The 26,815-nt window shown below is 43.3% G+C and overlaps 1 protein-coding gene across 1 annotated transcript in view; it reads right to left on the bottom strand.

Moving 5' to 3' along the window:
- Positions 1 to 26,610, bottom strand: part of LOC124789375 (protein deltex) — a 43,356-nt gene extending 16,746 nt beyond the window's left edge. The window contains exons 1-5 of the mRNA XM_047256712.1: positions 26,201 to 26,610; positions 23,019 to 23,167; positions 17,585 to 17,759; positions 4,412 to 4,606; positions 3,006 to 3,217 (exon numbers count right to left, since the gene is read on the bottom strand). Coding sequence (XP_047112668.1) covers positions 3,006 to 3,217; positions 4,412 to 4,606; positions 17,585 to 17,759; positions 23,019 to 23,167; positions 26,201 to 26,399 — 930 coding nt within the window. The 5' untranslated portion in view covers positions 26,400 to 26,610. The remainder of the gene's footprint in view (positions 1 to 3,005; positions 3,218 to 4,411; positions 4,607 to 17,584; positions 17,760 to 23,018; positions 23,168 to 26,200) is intronic.
- Positions 26,611 to 26,815: the final 205 nt, after the last annotated feature.

Here is a 26,815-nt window from a genome sequence, read left to right as displayed (position 1 = left end):
CTGCCTTGGTGCCAATGATGGTCGTATGTGTGTTTGGCGCCGTGCAGGTGAGCGCTACAATCAGGACTGCATACGACCGAGGCACACAGGGCCAACACCCGGCATCATGATGTGGGGAGCGATCTCCTACACTGGCCGTACACCACTGGTGATCGTCGAGGGGACACTGAATAGTGCATGGTACATCCAAACCGTCATCGAACCCATCGTTCTACCATTCCTAGACCGGCAAGGGAACTTGCTGTTCCAACAGGACAATGCACGTCCGCATGTATCCCGTGCCACCCAACGTGCTCTAGAAGGTGTAAGTCAACTACCCTGGCCAGCAAGATCTCCGGATCTGTCCCCCATTGAGCATGTTTGGGACTGGATGAAGCGTCGTCTCACGCGGTCTGCACGTCCAGCACGAACGCTGGTCCAACTGAGGCGCCAGGTGGAAATGGCATGGCAAGCCGTTCCACAGGACTACATCCAGCATCTCTACGATCGTCTCCATGGGAGAATAGCAGCCTGCATTGCTGCGAAAGGTGGATATACACTGTACTAGTGCCGACATTGTGCATGCTCTGTTGCCTGTGTCTATGTGCCTGTGGTTCTGTCAGTGTGATCATGTGATGTATCTGACCCCAGGAATGTGTCAATAAAGTTTCCCCTTCCTGGGACAATGAATTCACGGTGTTCTTATTTCAATTTCCAGGAGTGTAGTTCCCGATATGTGCATTCGTGTATCACAGGCCTAGCACATCCACCTGCCATCCCTCCCTCTTGCATTCTTAGCCAGCACATGTGCTGCCTTCCTCTGAGCCATTAGCTACACATTCCCAACCCTTCTTCCTGCTTCTCACCTCTTTCTTCTTGTCCCCTCCTAGACCATCTGCTGAACTGCGAAACTGGCACAGTGTGTCTAGCTGGCATAATGTACAGGCACAGGTGTGTGTGTGTGTGTGTGTGTGTGTGTGTGTGTGTGTGTGTGTGTGTGTGTGTGTGTTTTCCGAAGATGGCTTTGGCTGAAATCTCAATGTGTAACAGTCTTTTCGTTGTGATCTGCAACTCAAAATGATTTCTTTGCAAAGCTAGTAAGTTTTCATTCTCTTTTGTGTGTGGGTGTAGACAACTCAACACTTCCGCTTTCGATGAGTCGTCTCCTTTACTCCTAAATTATTTACATTCTGCCAGAAGTTTCCTCACTGTGTGTAAGCTGATTTAAATGTCAACCTAGTTCTACACGCACTGACAATTTTAGTAATATTGCATAAAAACCTTTGCCATTGTTCAACTTTGGTTAACAATTTTGAACCATATATCTTAGTTTTCCATTAGAATGACTATTTCATTAATATGAAGGTTCGATGCACTCTCTGTCTCCTCTAAAGATAATGCTCTCTCCTCTTAACAACCAAAAAGAATTTTTAAAAAATAATGTATGTTTTTCTGTTGTGTTAATTCAATATTAATGTAGTTAATGAGGACTGGTAAAAAAGATTCCATGATAGAGTATAACTTTCAATTTGAGTATTTTATTGTTAAGTAAAATTATTTAATTGGATAGAGGAAAAAATCTACTCACCAAGTGGCAGCAGAACACACACATAAAAGACTGTTGTGATTTGAACAACAGTCTTATGTGTGTGTTCTGCCGCCACTTGGTGAGTAGATTTTCTCTCTATCCAATTAAATAATTTTATCAATAATTGATTGTTTTCATTGTTATTGGTAAGTAACACTGTACTGCAAATCACTATCAGCCAAGGGCAAAAGAAAAACATGAAACATTAAGATGTGCATAATGTGGGAGTTTTATCCCAAATGGTGTTTTTTTCCATACGAAACAGAAGAATAATGACAAAAATAGAAACAAAAACTGCACAAACAACAAACATGTAGCATTCAAATGACACCAACATACAAAATTCTGTTAAAGCTCTCAAAATGCTATGTACAATATCACAGTTCATAAACTAAGGGTTGAACTACTATTAATAAAGGAACTTAAGGGGGGAAAGGAGAAAATTTTGACACAAAACGTCAATCCTGACAATTGGTCTAACATTTAGGTTTACATACAGAGTTAGTTTGTAAAGTAATAATGAGACTGGCTACCAAGCAACACTCCAGTCGACAAGTAGCACACTCCCCATCAGGAAAAATAGTGCATTCACTGGAGCAGTGTTGCACGATTAAATTTTGCTGTCACCTGGGCAAAACCACTTCCGAGACACTTGCCTTGGTTAAGAAGGCTTACAAAGACAATGTCCTGTCAAGGGCCCACATTCTCCATTAGTTCAGCGAGTTCAAGAACGGACAGGAGACTGCTGAAGACATGGAGCGATCTGGATGCTGGTCAACAAGTGTTTTGCACAGAAATGTGGCAAAAAAATTGTAGCCTTGGTATGAACTGTCAATGCTGTGTTCTCCAAGGAAGTCCCTGCATGCTGCACAAAGCTGTCACATGATGGAAACCACTGGAGATTATCGATTGCTGGAAGCTCCCTCTTGACAACACTCCAGCCCATACTGCCTCCATTGTGACTGCCTACAAGGCCCGGATAAGAATTGGAATCTTGCCGAGAATTCTTCCGAGTTGTATGACCGTGGTCCATGGAACTCTTCTACGGATAGAAGAGTTCCATGGACCACGGCCGTACTAATCTTACTGCAGCCACCATAAGGCCTCAGTATGAGCCCATTAGGCTTTTTTCTGTTCCCAGAGCTAAAGAGAAGCTTGAAAGGTCACAGTTTCAACAAGTTCCCACCATCCTGTGGGCTGTTACAGAGTTTGCAGTGATGTATCAATGCCCAAGGAGACAATTTTGAAGAATTTTAACAATGTGTATTGATCAGACCAATAAATTCTTTAGACCAGACCCAGTCTTATTACTTTGCAGACAAACTCTGTATTAAATTTCAGTTTTCAACATAAACAGATGGCTGCAACAATCTTCTCTCACTCTCTCAAACACACACACACACACACACACACACACACACACACACAAAATTAGTACCTGTGAAACTCTAAGCTCCCCATCCTTTGACTCATGGCTAAGATAGGTGGAGACTGTGTCAACACTAGGACGTCGCCCACTTTTTGTGCTGCTGGAATCTGCATCTAATACTGATTCACTACCACTGCTTCCACGAACAGGAACTGCCTTAGTGGAATTTGTGACAGTCACTGTAGGTGGAAGTGGAAGAGAGTTGTTACTTGCTTTATTACCTGTAAACGATTAACTTAAGTCATTTTATGACACCATGATTTAAACTGTAATTGTGAATTTTAAGATTATTCCATAGGAATTGAGTAAGGGGTTACAGGACACAGAAAATCACAAATACAAAAGGAAAAACAATAGAGTAGGAAAAAAACCATTTTAAATTTCAACATACTTTACGCCATCCAGTAGCGAATTGCACGAATTAAATGTGGCCTCAGCCGTTACATACTATCTTCCCTGATTAAAAAAAACAGTTAATTTTGTTTTTACTGCTAACAGGAAAAAGGCCACAAACCCATACATGTAACAATCATACTGAAAGTAAATGGTCTCAGATGAGGATTACCATTCATATTCCACCTGTCTCGCTCTTTTCTCTGATATAGTAGGGATTATATTTTTTTAAAGGCTGAAGGAAATTGTGGGCCTACTTGAGTCCTACTGTTCTGATGCAGGCAATGTACTTTTCCATCAGAGGATGAGGAAACATGATACAAACATCTTCCCACACAGATAATTTTTGTTGCTGAGAATCGTGCACAGGGTGTGGGGAAAGGGGGGGAGGGACAGATGGAGAAAAGGTAAATGACTTAGCAAATAGATTAATAGGTAATTGTAATAAGGCACAGTGAATACAGCTTTATATTTTGACAATAGGGTTGTACTTTATAGCTTGTGAAAAAAATAAAATAATGCCTGGTTGATTAAATGTGCATGTTTTTGAGACTGTGTATTTGTCACATTTAATTAATGTCTCTCAGTGACTGAAAATTAATAGTTTACATGAGCATTTTGTGGAATTAGTGCTAAATAATTTTGTACAGTTAATATATTTATTCACATGTTGAGTGCTCATTCTGGAGTTTATTGGACAATTTTATGTTCTAAAGTACACGGGAGTGTCTTCTTCTTCACACTTTTTCCCCTTTCAAGTTAAGATGGAAAGAAGTTATTCTCAATAACATATATTCAAGATTAGATCGTGAACATGATGTACAGAACATACAAATAACTATCATGGCCTTTCAAAACCAAGGAAACTTCAATTTTCAGTCTCACTGCCAGACACAGCACCAAAGCTGTTCATAGCTATTAAAAAAAAAAAAACTGAATAGCAGCCTGAACTAAATTTTAAACTTCCTTGGTAAGGAAATGGCATTTATTCGTATTACAACAAAAATAAGTTTCTTACTCACCAAATATATTCAAGTTATTCAATATACGTGCAATGTTACCAGCACCTTCATTAGACGTTTTCCCTTTCTTCACATTCTTTTTAATCCCAGAAAATGTCTGTTTTTTACTTGTGCCAACATTATCCTTTGACAGCCCTGCTGTTGTTTTCTGGGTAACAACTTTATTGCTGCTGGTGTTGTTACTGACCTTCCTTCCTGTGAAAACATTACATAAGTGATTACTGGAAAGTTATCTTTTACGATTTACTGTACCAGTTCACAGGAGCAGGAAAGCGAGCTTAATGTCTTGACAACAGCAACATCATTAGATATGGAAAGGAGTGAGGGAAAGAAGAGAATCCATTCTGATGAGTGATTTAAGAGATCTGAGAGCACTTCAGCGCACTTAAATCCCAGACGGCAGTTGATACTGGACTAACAGAAGCTATACATAGCTTGCTAGGCCAGAAATATGTAAGCTAATACTGTGGCATGCATTTAACAGCATTCAGAACAAGACATCAGTATACACAGAGTCCCTAACTTTCTTCATGCTGCCTTCATTGCTTCCAACATGGTTGAAATGCATGCAGCTGTGTTGATTTTCAGATCCAACCCTTTATTCAGTTCTGCAAGCTAACATTTCTCATAGATCTTTCAGACCCGATTTTTTTCTGGGGGGAACAAAAATTTTTCTTTCTACTCTTAGGTGATTTTTTATGATTTTAGATGCAAGATTTATATAAATTTATCCATTTTCGAAATATACTTTGTAAACTTGGCTTCTTTCTGTAGACTAAAGTAACTAATTTTGATATATTTACTGTTGTAATGAATAAACTGATCAGTCAATAATTACCATGAAAAATAACAATACTAATATTCAATTATACAGTGGAATGTAGCTAACCAACTACTTCCGTTTCTTCTGGCGATCACAAGCTGCTGCACACTGCTACAATGACTTGCATATATTTTTATAGTAAACCCCCAACAGTTGGCAGCACTCGTACATGACAAAATAGACTGAACATTCACGAATGTGTACATGAGGTTTCCTGTGGAAAAATATTTCTGTTGCAATTAAGAGACAGTAAAAGTTACTGTACACAACTGTAGCCAGTGTTTCTAAAAGGGATAGTGTATTCATACTGTCTGCTATGAGAAAGATTTAATAGTGCACACAGTATATGTATATGCAGACAAAGAAATACATAGCTGGCTGGCATCAGTGGAGGAAACCACACTATTTAATTCCTATAATTGTAATTATGAATAGGTTAGTGCTACTCATAATCAATTGTTAGCATACTTTACAGAAATAGCCTCCAGAGCCTCCTTTGGAGCTATTTTAACAAAACAATAGTGACAACACTAGACTTCAAGTGGATCCCTGCATGCAAGATATCAGCCACCATGTGGATAGTCATCTACACAGACCAATAGACCGAGAAATTACTGTTTCTCCTTGATAATGTACAACTTGTTTCTTTCCACATTCCTGGAGGCTCTCCTTCACTACCGGATTTACAGAACATGAAGTCTGAATGACTCAATGAATGATGAAGACTGTAGGAAACGTGGTGGGGCAGTTTACTGCATACGCTGAAGATGTACAGCTGAGATCTAGGTACACACCAGCGAGGGGTGTGTGAAGTGATCTGATGGATACAGTGAAGTGGAGGAAGGAAAAGATCTCTGTGGAGGATTTACAACTGAATTTCAGTTTAGAGTCCTGCCCTACATTGGGCGACAGTGTTAGAGTTGTTAGGGAGAAATATGTGACACTGAGGTCCAGGTTGCCCACAACCGGGGCCAAGGGAGGGCTGCACCCCCTCCCAACTATAGTATAGTCGGGAGATCTTCTTCCAAAGAAATGATTAAAAAGTTGGTATTACCTAGGTTTTTAACAGGGTTGGAAATGGAACTTTTTTTACAGCTTCTTACAACCAGCCATTCATCTTTCAAAATGTTAAAAATACTTGATACCACCATGTTTAGCCCCCCCCCCCCTTCCCCTGCACAAGCTATTGTATGGGCACCTTTGGCTGAGGTAGTTGGAGAATTAGTGGATAGTGGAGGCACAGTTAAGTAGTAATTGACAACGCTGAAATTGCAAAGGTAGGATCCCAGACTACACCAAAAAACTCAACTTGTTCAGAAAACCATGGTGGCAAGTCTTACCCCATAATGGCAAACTAGGTCTAGAAGTCACACTGCCTGATGCCTCTGAACCACATTCCTGGTATCCACACTCCAGCTGTGATAAAACTAAGAGCCCTGCAGTACTGTTATAGATGCCAAGAAATATGACAGAGAGCGGAGTGCATTTAGTTTCCACATCTACTTTTATCTGACCTGATGGATGTGGAGCAGCTACAACTGTGTGACATCAGAGGTAGACCACGAAAGCAGGATTGTACACTACTTTGAGACACTGGGTCCCTTAGAAAAGTTCCAGGTCCAGGTGGATCAGTGTATGAAATGAAAGAACATATCTGTGTTTTGGCAGGGTAGAATTACTGAAAGCCATGGTAACAGGTTCAAAGCAAGGCCCTTTGTATAGCTCCTTGGACTAGATACTTCAAATGGGATGCTACCTAAGAGCTGTACCAAATGCAAAAGTCATCTACATAAATTGTAGAAGTATCTGTTCATTCTGGGGAGTTCACGGGTCCACTGACAGCTTCAAGGAAATAGGTGATACTGAGGATGGAGCCCTGGACTATACCATTCCCCCACAACTGAGGAGAACTGAAGAATGTTCCAATCATGAACAATCAGTGGGATGAGAAGCTGTACATAAATGTCAGTGAAGTGCAACAAAAGTTGCAGCTGTGGAGTGTAATTAAAACATGATAGTGTCATATGTTTCAAGTAAGTTGACGAAAACCTAACAAGATGGTGGTGTTAAATAACTTACTAAAGTTGGAAAAAATTACATGACAGTTGACCCTTCACGAGTTGGAACTGGCTTTCCCTCATCAGTGCACTCAATGTCACACCCGAATTGCTCATTGTTGCCAAACTGCCAAAACAATTGGTCAATTCACTTATAATTCCTAGTCCAGCTTTCTTTCTTGATGTTTTTGGGTACCGAATCCTGGATCTGGCCCTTCTATTTCACACTGCATCACACGTGGTACCCCCCCCCCCCCCACACACACAGCCACCCACCACACACACACACACACACACACACACACACACACACACACACACACGCACACACACACACAAACACACAAACACTCAAGCGTGTGTACGTACACATTTCATTTCATGCACAGCCTTAACCAGACACTACTGGATCCTTCCACACAAGACACAATTCAGTGTCACATGTACAGTTATTATAATTACAGAGATTAGCTTACATTAGAAAGCTTTGCAAGATGCTGCATACAGACGAATTTTAAAAGGCTGCAATTCATTGTTGCAACTGGTCCCCAGAGTCATAAATATAGCAACCTCACAAAGTTTAGTGGCGTAGCTCAGTGGTTAGCATGTTAATGCAATGTGTACAAGGTCGCACATTCGGATCACATGAAATACACCAATTTTTATTTTTCCAATCAATCAATATACTTTATTATTTTTATTCAATTACTTGGTTTAAAGATTTTTGTGTGTATGATACTTCATGATGATTTGCATCATCATACTGACTTTTATTTGCTCTCATTTCACTTCCTATCAGTATATTTTCATTTGGAATCTGCCTGTGTTACCCATTACCTGCAACCACGTGCCAACCAGAACTGCCCATTGGTTGGTAACGCGATAGCTCATGTAGCCACTGTGATGAATGTTCAGGTACCACTAACCTATGATAGCAAGAAATTATGGTTAGCTTTTAGCACTGAAACTGAAATTTTTCTATCTCGTATTTGCTCATAGAGGTTAGCTTCAATCGCCCTGAAGAAAGTGATCATGATTTTAGTTCTGCTGCAGATTGCTGACCACTGTTTTCTCAGATACGTTGCACATACAAGCTTGTGGCTGAGTTAGCACGTGAGTTTAAATTCACGGCTACACAACATGTCATCCGCCAGTTCAGTCACTGATCATTTAAAATCAGCTGTTAACAGAGCATCACACATTTTTGTCATACCTTGTGAAGGCTGCTTCCAACATTGCTCTGCATTGCACATTAATAGCATTTGTAAAGTGACCTGCTGTGTTTGTGTGTAGCCTACAACCGAGTGGCAGCCGGCAGCCGATGTGGAAACACTGTAGCAGCAAGTGACAGACGTCAATTATCAAATGATTTTAATTGGACTGTAGTCTTATTGCTGTATCTAACCTGGCTGGGAGGTCTCTTGTTTACTGAACCTCCCAGAAACCAGACTGGCAGGTAGATAAAAGTCCACACAATTTGAGGGCCCAGATGCAATTAAAAGTTCTGAGAAGTTAATTTTACCAGTCTACATTTATCTGTTGGATCATTTGATAATGGAACAAGTCAGGGCTTGAGGCCATGTCATGGGACAAGTTGAGGCCACAAAGCAGTTCCCATCCTTTAAATGTTTGTTATGTGACCTGAACAGTATACAGTAAAGGTTGGGAAGATCTTTCCATCCTTTGTTTATATGCCTGGAAGGTGGGAGGGCAAGTGAGTCAATGATGTCACCACCATGAAACCAACAGCTGAGAACAGTCCTTGGTCATCAAAGGCCAAGTAACCCACAATGTCTGACCTACAACTGGGAGGGAATATGTATTCCCAGGAAAGAGATATATCAAACCAGGCATCCTTTTTCATTTAATTAAAAACTGAGCTCTTGTGTTGATTTTCATAGTGTGCATCTTCAAGTTTGCTCTCTGGAATACCTGACAGGCTGGTCAGTCTGGAATGGGAGGTGACAAGACCACCAGGAAGAGGTCACTGTCACAGAGTGTGATATATACAGCCCCTTGTAATAAAATAACTAAGTTCAGTGAATAAAGAATAAGATCTATGGGCAAGAACAAGCTGTGTGCTGTCCTAAATTGGGTAAGGGACCAACCATTGTGATAAAATTCAAACTTGTCAAGGAACTATTCAATGAAGAGGCCTCACTGGATGGTCTGGAACTGCTCCACAAAGGACTATGAGCATTAAAATCCCCAAGGAGGAAGGGGGTGTCACTATATCATATCCAGCAACTCACAGTACGGATTTCCCTCTCTAGCGGCAGGTAAATATTGCAAACAGTGATATCAATGATCATTCGAATCCACACAGTCACCACACACTATTGTGTTTGGAAGATATTAAATACTTGTGTTGATCCACTGTGCCATCCAGAATGATAAGATTACCCAGAGAAAGCCATAAAAACATTCCCCAGATCACAATGCTCCCTCCTCCAGCCTGGACTCTTCCAAAGATTGTTGAAGAATGTTTGCTATCAGACACTTCATGCCCTATACGACAACAGTCATCTGTCTGATGGAGCATAAAACATGATACATCTGCAAAGGCAACCTGTTGCCACTAGTGGACATCCAGTTGCAGCTGCGGTATTGGCATGCAAATTCCAGCCTCCGTTGCTGATGAAAAGCAGTCAGCATGGGTACATGGTAGCCCCTTGGTTAATATAAATGGTCAGTTGCTCTGCATTTGCACATATATCCCACGTACACATCTCTGCTGCCACTGTTCACCCGTCATTTAAGGCTCGTGGTGCACCACAGTTGTCTCAGTGCTGGTTTTGGATAGCGTCATGCACCATATATTTTTAACCACAGCAGCATGCAAACAGTTTACAAAATTAAGTATTTGGGAACTACTTTCATCCTTGGCCTTAAAGCCAATGATCATGCCCTTTTGGACATCGGATAAATCACTCTGTTTCTGACAATGACTGCACTGTGTTCCGTGTACCCCAACACACTTTATATTCCTCCACTGCTAGTGCTGCCACCTGCCGACTGCGAGTGGTCACTGCACATTGAGTCTAACATAGGTGGTGATCACAATACTGTGACTGGACCATGTACTATCAATGTATGTACTCTACAAGTCACCATCATATGAAACGTGGTGACCTGGAAAGATAGTGTACCAAAATCAATCCTCCTCCTGCTCTTAAGCTCATTCCGATATATCGATTTGCCCCCTGCCCTTCTTATGGCTAAACATACATGATCATTTCACCTTAAATTGTTCATGTTGCATTTAGTGACACTATGGTTTAACTTCTCAATGAATTCACTGCTATTTTTATCATTCAAAGAACATCTGCTTCTAAGCTGGTTTGGAATTACGTATGTGACTCATATAACAAGTTAAACTGTGTGCCCGAGTCAGACAAATACCTAGATACTCTATTCTTACAAGTGATATTTTCCAATGATCCCCCAAAACACACTTCACATCCTGCGGCTTACAATTAGTGCTTAATCTCTAGAGAAAAGAAAAGTTGCAAGCATTATGACCACATTAATCAAAACATGTCTGTACCATCACTAATGTTACAAGAGTTCAATTGTGTATTGAGAAAAGAATGAAGAAGAGTGGAAGACACAGCATCTGAACAATTATGTTGTCTTCCAAAGAATGAATGAATCTATAGCTAATTAATCAGCCTGATAAATGACATATTCAGTCAATAGCAGTTGCAACTAAGTATGAGGACTAGAGTTGTGGTATTGGTGTGCAAATTCCAACCTTGCCACTTCCCCTCGTTCATGACTCTTTTTTTTAGATTGGGAAAAGAAGAGAACAGATTTCCAAATCCACAGCAATGATTCTGGAAAGCTTTACAGTGGCTTTGTGGCTACCTTTGAACCTCTTCTCCTGATCACAGGACAGCAAACACCCTTAGTTACTTCAGACCACAATACACACTTTTGAATGCTATCACAGACACACAAACCACACTCCAACGGCGTAACACTGGAGGTGGTGATGGACTAGCAGTCTCTATTCCTTTGCTGGAATTCTCCAGAATAAGTTCATTTTGCTAAATAACTTTCAAAATGTAAGTTACACAAAATATCCAGAGTGATGAATTTGAGTTCAGTTCAACAATTGTGCTATCTCACTGAGTTACCTGAGAAGAAATACAGATAAAAAAAGAGAAGTAGGGGAGGGAGGGAGGGAGGGAGGGAGGGAGGGAGAGAGAGGGGGATGGAGGGAGGGAGGGAGAGAGAGAGGGGGGGGAGAGAGAGAGAGAGAGAGAGAGAGAGAGAGAGAGAGAGAGAGAGAGAGAGAGAGAGAGAGAGGGAGAGGAGAGAGAGAGAGAGAGAGAGAGAGAGAGAGAGAGAGAGGGAGAGGGAGGGAGAGAGAGAGAGAGAGAATTTTTTTTCCAGGGTGCAAAAAAACTGGCATCATTTACGCACCCATGTCAGAACTGAAGAACACAAAGACAAATAGGAGTTATAAAAAACTACACATTCATCCCAATCGACGGAAGAGAAGACAGCTAAAAACAGAGATGTGGAGAAAGATCTATAAAATACGCTATAGAGAAATGGAGGTCCAAAATTAAAAATTAAATGACTTCAGCCATACTGATAGAAAGTAAAATGCAGTCAACAGCCCGCGCGTCATTCCCTAAAACAGCCTCTAAATCAGACACAAAACACAAACGGGAACGTAAACGGTTAAAAAAAGGGCACTCCATCAGGAAATGGCAGGCAATTAAAAGTCGAGTGCAATGTGGAGAAAGGGGTGGGGGAGCACCACTTAACATGACCACCTCGCAGCAGAAGGGCCGAGAGGAGGTCATCCAAGCTGCTGGGGGAGGCTTAATAACCCAAGGCTTATTCCCATGAAGGGAGGATCAGAGGCAATGCCAAAGTAATACCACCTCCTGACAGACGGCAACACAGTGATCATTGGAGGGAATGTAAGAACTAGTGGGCTGAGGTATGAGGACTGCAGCCTTGGTAGCAGCCTCAGTTCCTGTCAAACAGACATGACCAGGAACCCACATAAACATCAAAGTGGCTCCATCAAGAGTGAGCAAGTGACTGTTTTCCTGGACCGGTTGCACTAAGGGATGGATGGCGTCCAGCACACAGAGGCTTTGAAAGGCGCTGAGAGAGTCTGAGCAGAAGACACAATTGAAAAGCCTGTGTCGCCGGATGTACTCAGTGGCCTGATACAGGGCAAAGAGCTCTGCTGTAAGTACTGAGCAGTGTGCCAGAAGCCGATACTGAAAAAAGTCAGTGCCAATGACAAAGGCACACCCAACACCACGGTCAGTCTGAGAGCAATCAGTGTACACGAAGGTACTATCGTGAAGTTCCAAGTGAAGGTCGTGAAACTGAAGGTGATAGAGCGAGGCTGCAGTAATGTCCTTAGGAAGAGAATGAAGTCCAATGTGAACACGGGCCACCGCACGAAGGTGGTGAAGGGTTCACACCCGACGGAAAAGTTGCAGGAAGTGTGAAATTAATCTGTTGGAGCAAGAGGCAAAAGCAAACTCCAGGAGGTAACAGAGAAGACGGACATGCCCTATACTGGTGATCAAAGGAGTCATCAAGGAAGGAGGTATAGGATGGATGGCCACACATGGCAGACAAACAGCATGCATATCCGCTGAGTTGAAAGTCACGGCAGTAGGACAGTAGTAGTTTGGTAGCTTCTGCACACAAACTCTCAACCAGGCTAGTGTAAAAGGCATCAGTGGCCAAACAGATGCCACAATGGTGGATAGTATTCAGACGGTGTAAGAGGGACAGACATACAGATGCATCAACAAAGCACCCATAATCTAGTTCTGAACGACAAGGGACCGGTACAAATGGGGAAGGGTGGTTCGATCTGCACCCCAAGAAGTACCATTGAGGACACATTGGACATTGAGGGACCAGATACAGTTGGCTGCCAGGTAAGACATGTGGGAGGCTTAGGAGAGTTTCCTATCGAGCATGAGCCCAGGAATTTCGTAGTTTCAATGAAAGGAAGAACAACAGGCCCAAGATGTAAAGATGGTGGGAGAAACCAATCGTACCGCTGGTGAAGAAGCGAAACATACTGTCGATGCTCCACGACTAAAGACGATCGAGACGTTGCTGAAGACACTGCTCAATGAGACAGGTCTGTGGAAAACTTAATTGGATGGCAAAATTGTAAACAAAAAGGGAGCTGGAGATGCTCGGCAGGAGACAGGTCATTATAGGGTTAATGGCGATAGCAAAGAGGACGATGCTCAGGACGGACACCCGAGGCGCACATTTTTGCTAGATAAAGATGCCGACAAGGCAGAACCCAAATGCACCTTGAAAACTTGGTCTTTTAAAGATTTGTGAAGGAAATGGGGCAGGTGGCCACAGAAATCCCAAGTGTAGAAAGTACGGATGATACCAGTCTCCAGCAGGTGTCGTAGGCTTTCTCTAAATTGAAAAATACAGCCACACTCTGGGATTTCTAAGGAAAACCATCCATGACATGGGTGGACAAAGTGACAAGATGGTCAACTGCAGAACGACGCGTTCAAAATCCACACTGTGCAGTGGTTAGTAAATTGTGAGACTTGAGTCACCAGACCAGCTGGGCATGAATCATACGTTCCATAACATTGCAAACACAGCTAGTGACAGAAATGGGGCGGTAGCTACAAGGAAGGTGTTTGTCCTTACCGGACTTAGGTATGGGTATGACAGTGACTTCACGTGAGTGTCTGGGAAACGTGCCCTCTGCCCAGATACGGTTGAATGTATTAAGCAGAAAGTGCAAGAGAAAGGTGCCGCAACATCTGAATGTGAACAGTGTCTGGCCCTGGGACAGAGGATCAAGTTGAAGTGAGAGCATGATCTAGCTCCCTCATAGTAAAGGCAGCATTGTAACACGATTCTGAGAAGAGAAGGGTATCATCCGAGCCTCCTGTTTCAGATGGAGGAAGGCAGGAGGTTAGTGGGGAGAGCTGGATATCTCCAAAAAATGGCAGTCCAAGGTGTTTGAGATAGAAATAGCATCCACGATGGCTTTGTCTGCTACTGTCAGGCCAGAAATTGGGGAATGGATCTTGGCTCCAGAGAGCTGTCAGAGGTTGGCCCACATGACAGAAAAGGTAGTGGAATTGTTAAAAGAACTAGTGAATGAAATCCAGCTAGCTTTTTTGCTTTCCTGAAGAACGCGACGACACTATGTGCCCATCTGTTTATAACAAATGCAGTTTTCCATTGAGGGGCGATGGTTAAAACCACAGAGAGCACGTCTCCGCAAATGAATAGTGTCACGGCATACCTCAGTTCACCAATGGACCAGGACAAGGTGTGGTACAGAGGAAGTGCAAGGAATGGGACATTCTGCAGCAGTAAGGATAATGGTTGTTAGATATTCCATCTGGACATCACAACTTGTGAAATCTTGTTCGTCGAAGGTCACCAGGAGGAGTAAAGTCTCCAGTCAGCCTTAGTAATCTGCCATTTGGATGGGCACACAGGTGGGGTAGGAGTCAGCAAACGGATAGCACATAGGAAATGGTCGCTTGAGTATGTGTCAAAAAGAACGGACCACTCGAAACGATGGGCAAGCTGGGCAGTGCAGGATGTTAGGTCCAGATGGGAATAGGTGTGCGAGGAGTCTGAAAGGAATGTGGATGCTCCTGTGTTAAAGCAGAAGAGGTTAAGTTGATTAAGAAGGTCAGCCAAGAAGGCACCTCTCGGACAGGTTCCGAGAGAACCCCAAAGGGGATGGTGCACATTAAAGTTACCGAGCAGCAGAAATGGGTGAGGTAGCTGCCCAATAAACTACAGGAAGTCTGCCCTGGTGACCAAATGACGGACGGATGTGAACAGTACAAATGGAAAAGGTCAAGTGAGCAAGGAAAAGGCGAACTGCAACAGCTTGAAGATGGGTAGTCAGGGAGATGAGTTGACTATGAATGTTATCCTGTATGAGCAGCATGAAGTCCCCATGAGACGGAATGCCGACCTCAGGGGAAGGTCAAAATGGACTGAGGAGAAATGTGAAAGCTCAAAGCAGTCGTGAGGATGCACTGTTGTTTCCTGAAGGCAAAGTACAAGTACGCACTGTGATTCTGAAAGCAGATGTAGATCCTTGCTGTTGGATCATAGGCCATGAACATTCCATTGGAGAGTCATGATGAGACAAAATGAAGGGGTGTCACCTCGGCAGCTGGTGAGTGTCAGCCTGTGAAGACTCGCTGGCACAGGGGACAGAGGCAAGGGGATCCTGCTCCCCGAGGTCCACAGAAGCGTCGGTTTCCTTCTGAAGTCCAACACAGAAAAATAGTAGGTGGTGCGCACCAGCGACACGAAGCCGGCCTGGTGAGGGAATCACGTGGCGACGTAGTTGAAGAGGATATTCGAGTCATCGAAGGAGAAGACCTTTTACCTTTGTTGGTCTTCTTCAAGCATTTCCCAGTTAGCAGAGGGAGACTCAGCTGTTGGTTGGCTGGAGGGACATAGGAAGTCTTCATGGGAGTACTCCTCCTTTCTGGCCTGCCGGTTCTGTAGCTGGTGACTTTGCCCCATGAGGCAAGAGTTTGATGGCTCGTTGCACAGCTGGACGAAGGGACAGTGATGCTTCCATGATACTGGGTGATTTCACAACCTCAGAGAGCTCTGAATTTGAGGTCACATGTCTGCATAGCCATCCCTTCATGGAGCTAGATGTAAGAAGAATGGTACGATAAGGGCTAGACAGTGGAATGCAGGGTTTTCTGCTAGCCGATAACTTGCAAGCGACTGGGTAAGGTACTTTTTCCTTTATCCGGATCTCCTGGAGAGCCCGCTTATCAACATACATGGGATAATCTCGAGAGGTGGCACAGTCGCCATTGCAGTTAATACAGTGGGGAGAAAGAGGCAGACAGTCGCCCTTGTGCGCGTCCCTACCAAAGGTTACATATTTGGCCGGGAGTCGACAAGACATTCGAGTGTAGTTGAAATGGTGACAATGGTAGCAGTGCATCAGGTTCGGACTGTGGTAACCTCATAGCACCACTCTATCAAAGGTGAGAAAAAGAGTGTGTGTGGGCACTAAAGAGACATCTACCTTTTTCATCAACTGATGGACGACAATGAAACCCTGATCAGAGAGGTACATTTGAATTTCGGCCTCAGTCACACTGTCAAGCAACCTAGTGTAAATAACACCATGGGAAGAGTTCACAGAGTTCTACGACATGAATAGGATAGCCGTGGAGAAGCAAAGCGGCAAGCAGTTGTTGTGCTTGAGAATCAGAAGTAGTATTCAAAAGCAAACTGCCATTCCGTAAACGTTAGCAGAATTTCACTGGGCCAGTAATTGCATCAACATCTTTCTGTATCATCAACGGATTTACCGATGTGAAAGACTGACCGTCTTCACTACGTGAAAAGATGAGGAAGGGTGGTGCAGCTCGGAGGGTCTTTGAATCGGATGCTTCATTCCATTTATGTTCAGTAGATGTGGACCGCAAAGACGATAATTGGCTCATTGCGAGGAAATACCCCACGATTGCCAGTGTCTCTGATGGTATACTCCTTCCAACTGGGGGCCCCCTTCACAAGGAGATGCACCCGCCTTAGGTGATTGTTCACACCTCAGGTCACACCTCCCGAATACCTGACAGAGGGATAAATTGTTAATCTGGAAAGATAGAAGCTCAGGCAATCACCCCTCCCAGTGCCTGGCCTGCACCAAGGGCTATGTGCAAACTGCACCTGCCATCTGGGGCTGGGAATTACGCGTTACCCAGTCACCTGTTACGCAACAGATGCATAAGCTGGCTTCAGGAGCAGATAGGGAGGAAGAAGAAAAAAGGGGAGCCTCAAACACCAAAGCAGAGGAAGGATAGGAGAAGGTGAACTAAGAAAGGAAAAAGGAATGAAAAATAGTGGTTGAGACTGTTCTTATGTCAGCTACGAATAGTGTGGAACATTCCACAAAAACACCCCAGACATGTTCCCCAAGGGAGGGGAAAAGGATAGCAAGGGGATAGACATGCAGCATGGAATGGAAAGGATGCTGCAAAGGCCAGGGCCCTGTGGTAGCCTAGCACAGACCTGACCTACCAGAGTGGCAAGTTCCCCGTGTGTGTGTGTGTGTGTGTGTGTGTGTGTGGAGGGGGGGGGGAGATGTGAGTGAGAGGGGGAGGAGGCGCGAGAGAGAGAGAGAGAGAGAGAGAGAGAGAGAGAGAGAGAGAGAGAGAGAGAGAGAGAGGGAGAGAGAGGGAGGGAGAAAGGGGGGGGGGGGGAGAACAAGTATTTTCTCTTATGTAACTATATTTACTGAACAGGAAATATTACCTGCCACACTACCAATCTCTTCTGGCTGTACTTTCACCAATGGATAAGGAGCTTGTTGAACTCTTCTGATATTACGCACATAACCAGTGTTATTCCGTACTTGGGTCAGGTTACAAAAATTAATAATGTAGGGAAAACCACCATGGGTCTTGCTGATGTCAGTCGTCTGGTCTCCCTGAAAAATTAGAAACATTCAGAATCAAACATGGTAGCATACAAATAAATCTGTTTGTCCAGATGAACACATATAACAACAATATACAGTGTACAATAACCTGATTAAACAACACAGAGACTTCTGGATTTTAAACAAGTCACCACATAGTCAGTTTTTTTCTTATAACTTGTTTAAATATGCTGCACATGTGTCAAGCAATACAATATCGCTACCTGAGAGAGAGAGAGAGAGAGAGAGAGAGAGAGACATATATATATTCACTGCTTATACTTATAACAAGGTATAACAAATATTCATACACAAAAAAAGGATAAAAAATGTATTATTGCTACATAACCCAGCATCACACAAGATGTCATTAAAGACAATGAAACGATAAGAAGATGGGAGTAACTACCCATAACTGACCTTACCACTTACCAGAACAAGTAATGACAGTATTATGAAAAGGAGAGATTGCTACTCACCATACAGTGGAAATGTTAAGTTGCAAAGAGGCACGATAAAGATACTGTCAAGCAACTTGTTTGAGTCTTTGTTGTGGTTATCTGTGACTCAATATCTCTGCTATAAGGTGAGTAGCAATCTATCCTTTTCATAATACACCATTCCATTCTGGATTTTCCATTGTCTGATCTTATCAATAAACAAGGAATATATATTACAAGTATTTTTATATTACTAAATGAATAAGAACAGATGTCTACAAATCACATCGAGAAGCCTTTAAGGAGCACACAGGCACATTTAATAAGTTATCAGATCAACTCATTCACAAAATGTAGAAAACACACACACACATATTCAGCTCATACATTGTCACTGTAGTCTCTGAGCATTGAGATGTGACTGAGATGAGTAGCGATTTCAGCTGGGGTGGGTGGTGGGGGTACAAAAGAGGTATGTGGCATGAAGGAGGAGGGGTAGTATGATAGGGGTGGGTGAAGATGGTGTACTATGCCTGTGGGAATGTGCAGCGACATGACGGAGAGAGGATGGTGTGCTGCATAGAACAGCACTAGGTTGTTGTTGGGGGAAAAAGGGAGAGAAGGACACACAGCTATGCAGATGTGCTGGAGAGATTACAGATGTCTGGGAGATGCAGGAGGTTGGTAGGGGTCAGAGGCAGATGGAGGACAGGGACTAGTGAAGGTTGAGGAGAGTGGAGATTACGGGAGCAAAGGAGATACTGTAGGGAGAGTTCCCATGTGTGCAACTCAGAAAAGCTGGTGTTGTTGGGAAGATTCCAGATGGCATGGACTGTGAAGCATATTGTGTTGTGCTGCATGCTCAACAATTGTGTGGTTCAGCTGTCTCTTTGGCACCTGAAAACAAATCTGTTGTGTGTCCAACAGCACACAAGCAACACCATGGTATGCCAAACTACTCATGGACAACCTAGATGAATCCTTTTTGGTCACCGAGAATCCCACAACCCTCACCTGGTTGAGAAATTCTGGTGACATCTTCATGATCTGGATCAAGGATGAGGATACGTGATCCACATTTCTTCAGAACCTCAACACCTCATTCGCTTACCTGGTTTCCCTTAGCCCAATAACCCACTTACGTTGATGTCAACCTCCACCTCACAGAAACCTACCAGCCACAAACAATACCTCCATTTCGACAGGTGCAATCCATTTCACACAAAGAAATCCCATCCATATAGCCAAGCCCCCATGATTGTCACATCTGCAGTGATGAGGAGTTCCTCTCTAGATATGATGAGGGTCTTGCTGAGGCCTTTATAAATTGAAATTATAATAACCACCTTGCTCAGAAAACATATCTGCACCTTGTCTCAGGCATCACCCACCATCATCTACATACCTACTGATCTGTCACAAAGGAGTAATCCCTTCATGACTCAGTGCCATGTAGCAATAAAGCATTACGATATTCTCCACTATGGTTTCCTATCTCTTGTTGCCCCTCCCTCCCACAGAGGCATTCTGCTATCTACCCAATCTACACAGCATCCTTGTTCATATCTATTCCACTCTTGCCCCATGACTCATATCCCTGGAAAAGACTTTGATGAAGAACTTGGTCCACACATCCTCTCACTACCACCTACTCCATTCCTGCCACAGGCATTTCCTAACCCACCAAAGACAGGGCCAAAAGTGAAAGTAGCCATGTGGTCCATCACCTTAGCTGCAAGTACTGTACAGCAATCTATAAGGGCATAACCATTAACAAGTTCTCTGTCCACATGAATGGCTACTGCCAAACTGTGGCTGGATAATCCAGCTGATGAGCGTGCAGCGCAAAACAGTGTGCTTTGACTTCAGCAACTACTTCGCAGCCTGGGCCACCTGAATTCTTTCAATCAACTCCAGTTTCTCTGAATTGTTTGGGTAGGAACATTCCCTGCAAAATACACTTTGTTCCCATAACATCCCTTGTCTCTTTACTACCTGTCCTTCACATGCCTTAATCCCCTTCCTGTTCCCACTCCTGCCTGACACACATCTTGCATGCTTCCAGGGATTCGGTATAGCACCTTTCCCTACTCTGCTTCTATCATCTGGTGTTCCCCCGCCCACCACAGCCTCCTGATGCTGCACCTAACAGCCCAGCATCCTGTTCCTGCCACATCTGTGTACAGTCCCACAGGCAGCACTACAGTATCTTATTCCACCTCTACCATGCTATCCCTCTCGGTATAGTGGTTCACTACTCACTTCAGTCAGTCCTCAGCATCCCAAAATGTGAGAGAGAGAGAGAGAGAGAGAGAGAGAGAGAGATATCTGCTACTCACCAGGTAGTGGAGATGGAGTTGTTGAGTCACAGACAGGCACAACAGGAGAACTACTAAACACATGAACTTCTGACCACAACACCTTCTTCTAAAGTAGGCAACATAGACATATTCATGCAAGCACAACTCGCACACGACCCCTGTCTCTGGTCACCTTGGCTTCAGTGGCCAGAGACATTGGTCTTGGGTGAGTGAGTTGTACTTTCATGAATGTGTGTGTGTGTGTGTGTGTGTGTGTGTGTGTGTGTGTGTGTGTGTGTGTGTGTGTGTGTTCTACTTTACAAGAAGAGCTTTTTGGCCAAAAGTTCACATGTTTACAGTCTTTTTCTTGTGGCTGTTTGCGACTCAACACCCTCACTAATGGTGAGGAGCACTCTATGCTTTTTATAATATTGTCGTTATTCCATTCAAGATTTTCCATTGTTTGACGGTCTTACTCCAATAACTTGTCCAACAGCCTACTTTTAAATGTATGTGTCTGCTGCTCAATGCCCCCTCTATGTGGTGAGTGGCAATCTACTTTTAACTTTTACTGTTACTCAGATTTTCCCCTATATGACACAACTACACTCCTGGAAATGGAAAAAAGAACACATTGACACCGGTGTGTCAGACCCACCATACTTGCTCCTGACACTGCGAGAGGGCTGTACAAGCAATGATCACACGCACGGCACAGCGGACACACCAGGAACCGCGGTGTTGGCCGTCGAATGGCGCTAGCTGCGCAGCATTTGTGCACCGTCGCCGTCAGTGTCAGCCAGTTTACCGTGGCATACGGACCTCCATCGCAGTCTTTAACACTGGTAGCATGCCGCGACAGCGTGGACGTGAACCGTATGTGCAGTTGACGGACTTCGAGCGAGGGCGCATGGTGGGCATGCGGGAGGCCGGGTGGACGTACCGCCGAATTGCTCAACACGTGGGGCGTCAGGTCTCCACAGTACATCGATGTTGTCGCCAGTGGTCGGCGGAAGGTGCACGTGCCCGTCGACCTGGGACCGGACCGCAGCGACGCACGGATGCACGCCAAGACCGTAGGATCCTACGCAGTGCCGTAGGGGACCGCACCGCCACTTCCCAGCAAATTAGGAACACTGTTGCTCCTGGGGTATCGGCGAGGACCATTCGCAACCGTCTCCATGAAGCTGGGCTACGGTCCCGCACACCGTTAGGCCGTCTTCCGCTCACGCCCCAACATCGTGCAGCCCGCCTCCAGTGGTGTCGTGACAGGCGTGAATGGAGGGACGAATGGAGACGTGTCGTCTTCAGCAATGAGAGTCGCTTCTGCCTTGGTGCCAATGATGGTAGTATGCGTGCTTGGCGCCGTGCAGGTGAGCGCCACAATCAGGACTGCATACGACCAAGGCACACAGGGCCAACACCCGGCATCATGGTGTGGGGAGCGATCTCCTACACTGGCCGTACACCACTGATGATCGTCGAGGGGACACTGAATAGTGCACGGTACATCCAAACCGTCATCGAACCCATCGTTCTACCATTCCTAGACCGGCAAGGGAACTTGCTGTTCCAACAGGACAATGCACGTCCGCATGTATCCCGTGCCACCCAACGTGCTCCAGAAGGTGTAAGTCAACTACCCTGGCCAGCAAGATCTCCGGATCTGTCCCCCATTGAGCATGTTTGGGACTGGATGAAGCGTCGTCTCACGCGGTCTGCACGTCCAGCACGAACGCTGGTCCAACTGAGGCGCCAGGTGGAAATGGCATGGCAAGCCGTTCCACAGGACTACATCCAGCATCTCTACGATCGTCTCCATGGGAGAATAGCAGCCTGCATTGCTGCGAAAGGTGGATATACACTGTACTAGTGCCGACATTGTGCATGCTCTGTTGCCTGTGTCTATGTGCCTGTGGTTCTGTCAGTGTGATCATGTGATGTATCTGACCCCAGGAATGTGTCAATAAAGTTTCCCCTTCCTGGGACAATGAATTCACGGTGTTCTTATTTCAATTTCCAGGAGTGTATAACTGATATGAATCCGGCTAACTAACAGTAATGAACATCTGCTTAGTACCTGTTGATTAATTTACCAATTTATCCTAAAAAGGGGGGCAACTACTGATCACCAGGCATGAAAGATATTTCTAAGCTTCTGATTAATGGCACTGCCAATTTTTGATTAGTATTCTACTAAAAAATGTCTTGTTACCCAGTGACATGTAACCAGCTAACACAATTGCATAGCTTGGTAACTCTCATACCTTCAAAAACATTCAAATGGTTCAAATGGCTCTGAGCACTATGCGACTTAACTTCTGAGGTCATCAGTCGCCTAGAACTTAGAACTAATTAAACCTAAGGACATCACACACATCCATGCCCGAGGCACGATTCGAACCTGCGACCATAGAGGTTGCTCGGTTTCAGACTGCAGCGCCTAGAACCGCACGGCCACGCTGGCCGGTCTTCAAAGATGTTCTAATCATATATAGCTAATACGAAAATAACTTCATATGTCTTACCCTTGCCCATGCTGTTTCTATAAGGCACTGGATATCCATATCGTAAGTATGCCAGTCTCCCGGGCTGTCACCAGCCCATTCCCACTTTGCTCCTTTTGCTGCAGGCGAATCCAGGGAATAACATTTCCTCCTAACATTGTGGGGAACACCTGTAAAGTAGATATCATTCTGTCAGTATAATTATAAATGAGAAAATATGAACCATGTAAAGCACAGAAAGTGAACAGGCATATATACAACTAGAGCATTCGTAGACTGAACTTGACTTAAAGTATGCCACTGGAATCACAAGTTACATCCTTTCAGATCACAGCACGGAGAAATTATATTGAAATTTTATACATAAAATACAAGTTGGATCTCAATACTACAGAATAGTGGCAATGAAGCAAACAGTTAGCATTACCTTTAATGACAGATCTACACTGACAGCAAGCACTGTGGGAAACAATGAATACATCTAAGATCACAAAATATGAAAATAAGGTTACAAGAGACACAGGATACTGCAACGAACGTAATTAAAATAGCCAGCCATTGGAAAAGAAAGCAACACCACATCAACTGGACAACAGTGTCATCAAAGTTGATCTCCATCTCAGTTGCGGCTGTTTCTAACTTGAAGTAAACATTAACAGAACATGCAGTAACTGTATCAGTCAAAAGTGTTTGTTTTTTCCCTTAGCCTTGATGTCAATAAAAGGTCATGCAAAAATCTGATTGGGTCCAGATTTGTTAAATGAACACATGTGATCCTTAGTCCTCACACTTACCCCTGTCACATAATACTACACTCACTGCTGTGCACCAACAAGTGTTCTCACTGGGTTGCAATGAGACTACTTTAAAAAGAGAACTCCTGTAAAGTGTTGCGACTAATACATTAGTGGCACTGTAATAATTTTAGTTTTTTATGTGAAGATGACACCCACATCATCTTTTACAGTTTCCAAATCATGGCTGAGTCTGCTTGGAACAGAAGCCTCACCATCTTTTCCAATCCTTCCGACATTCTTCCCCTTTTACCCCAGTCCAGTGTTGTTCTCTCTTCTTCGTAAACTCCTTCACTCCAATGATCCATCTGTCTGTTAGTGTCTCTCTAGGTCTTTGGCCTTCTACTCTCATTTTGTGGGCCTGTCTTTGGTATCTTGACCACTCCCATTCTTTTAACATGCCCATACCACCTTAATCTTGTCTTTTCTATGGTTTCTTGCGTGGGTTTCTCTTTCACAATTTCACTCACCATCTCATTCCTTGCTCTATCCATTCTTGTTAGTCCTGTCTTATTTCTTTAAAATTTAATCTCGCAAGCCTGTACCCTGTGCCCTGCCTTTTCTTCACTATACATGTTTTTGAAGTACATGTATGTATTACAGTATAATATGCTCAGTACAACACTGTTTTCATTTTATGGTACATTCCTGCTTCAGGCCAGGAATCCACACAAAGTGTAGACAAATCAAATTTATACAAAGGAAATGGTACATTCCTGCTTCAGGCCAGGAATCCACACAAAGTGTAAGCAAATCAAATTTATACAAAGGAAATGAAAATATAGAGTTTAACATTTTGTTGAGGATTAGCCATTACAGAAACACTACTTTGGATATACAAGCTTGACAAAGGAAATCGTCCATATTCTCCTCACAGAAACAACTCTCAGAATCAACTGGTTTTACACACACCACAGGAAACCTTAACCTCAGCGTTCCTCCTAAAAGCATATCTAGGGCTTCAACAGGTTTGTCATCCTACTAGAAACAAAGAACCCCTACTTGTCACACGGACTTTGGTAGTATCTTCACCACATCTGTGATTTGATTCTTATTGCTTTGCAACTTGTCAGATGGGTAACTGCTATACAGAAAGTGTTTACTACTCAACATGTGCTTTGTCTCAAGTAAGTAAACTGTTCCTTCTGATAACATCTGCCTTCTTGTGGAACACTCCACTGTTCCACACTTCTTGGCAATTTTACATTTTCTTACTTTTCCATCCCTTAACCACTTCTTATGGATTTTTGCCCTTTTTTAATTTAACCCCCCCCCCCCTCCCCATTTCTTGTTTTTGGATATATCATATCAAGACCTTGTTAAGTTAAAAGTTAGAGCCAACACCCATTAATGAAAACTAAAGCTAACCCTAAATCTTAGCATCAGATTTCAGAGCCCCAAGCTGAATCCTAAATCACAATTCAGTTCATAGTGATTTTTATCATTAACAGCAAATATTATTCAGTAATAAATTATACTAGTAAGTGAGAGTAATAACTGAATAATCTATACAGATGCCTCTGCATGATCCACAATAGGGCCTACACAATATTCTTATTGCTCACTTTTTGTAAATAATTAGACTGTGACCATTAATTCCTATTTTTGGCACTAGATCATATTTTCTTGTTGGAGTTGCATATAAAATTCTTTAAGACATTAAGACAAACTGTAAGTTGTGAAGCAGTTACATCTCTGCTTAGGTGGCACCTCAGGCGTGTCTGGCATGGTTTAGTTTATACTTATGTCATCAGCAAACATTACAGTTTTCAAACAGTCCTTTAGAATAATTAAAAGATAATTTTACAGGGGTCAGGTAGCTTGTGGTAAATGAGGTGAATATTTCCTAGTCCATTGCAAGCAATATCTACATGTTCTTCTTGGGAAAGAACTTTATCTAGGCCTACCTACAGTGAGGATATGCTTAGTGCATCATTTTGCATCAGGTTTATGGGACCTGTTACACCAACACAGCTCCTCTCCCCTGTGTACACCCTGCACTGAGCAGAACTTACTTCCTCCATTCCCAAATAGTAAGAATCAAGAAAAATCGTCACACAAGCAAAAATTAGTCACCCACTGAACAAAACATTTATAAAATTGAAATTCCTAGTTTATTACACATTTACTGGTGAAATGGTAAGAAAGTGTTAAGCCAAAAAAGAAAGGAAACTTTCTGGACAAAATTGAAGAACGCTAGTTCTATACATTCCACGAAATATATGAGTGTTTTTAGGATTATAGAACAGTGACTAGAAGACAGTTGTTTCTCGATGAAAGACTCACTGAGATACTTAACCAGCACACTGAGAATGAAGACTGGGGATCCAAAAAGTGAAAGAAAAATGAAATGTAGGTCGCCTGCAATAGTTATTTGTTGCAATTCATATAATTCATGTTATTCCTTACCTGCATCTTCGGAACACTGGGTTTTCGTTTTCAGATCTATGTAGTACTTCTCTAACGATGGGTCGGCGTCACTCAGGAAGACCCTTGTCAGTTTCTTGCAGTTAGCTCTTTCAAGATGCTGTGAAACCTCTGGGCTATACGGTCGCCAACGTCCGTGTCTATTTTCCCATTCCCACACAACAACAGCGTGTCCCGACATGATTAATTAGAACACTAATAGGAATACAGCAACCCCACAGTACCAGCATTTCGTTTATCAGCAGTCCTTATACTAGCCATGGCGCTATTTTTGTATACAATCAATTCTTGTTATAACTGTAACAATTAACATCTGTGAAACAAAAACGTTAAATACCTATCACATACTTCACACGACACTTATATCATACTTTCAAACAAGTGTCAATGCACCAAACATACAACAACAGTAGCTTCAAAGATTATCAATGGTAAACACAAAACAGAGATTATGATTGTGTGACCCACAAATTGAGGCATCGTACGAGCACCGTACCGTCCCGTTCGATTCCGTTTGCCGTGGAAAGACCTCCAAGAAATGAACAGAATGTTGACTATGACAAATAGAAATGGATATCATTGGCAAGTAAACTAATA

The sequence above is a fragment of the Schistocerca piceifrons genome, chromosome 1, assembly GCF_021461385.2.
Source record: "Schistocerca piceifrons isolate TAMUIC-IGC-003096 chromosome 1, iqSchPice1.1, whole genome shotgun sequence".
Lineage (NCBI taxonomy): Eukaryota > Metazoa > Arthropoda > Insecta > Orthoptera > Acrididae > Schistocerca > Schistocerca piceifrons.
Note: the sequence above shows the minus strand (reverse complement) of the source record. Positions and strands in the feature narration are given on the sequence as shown.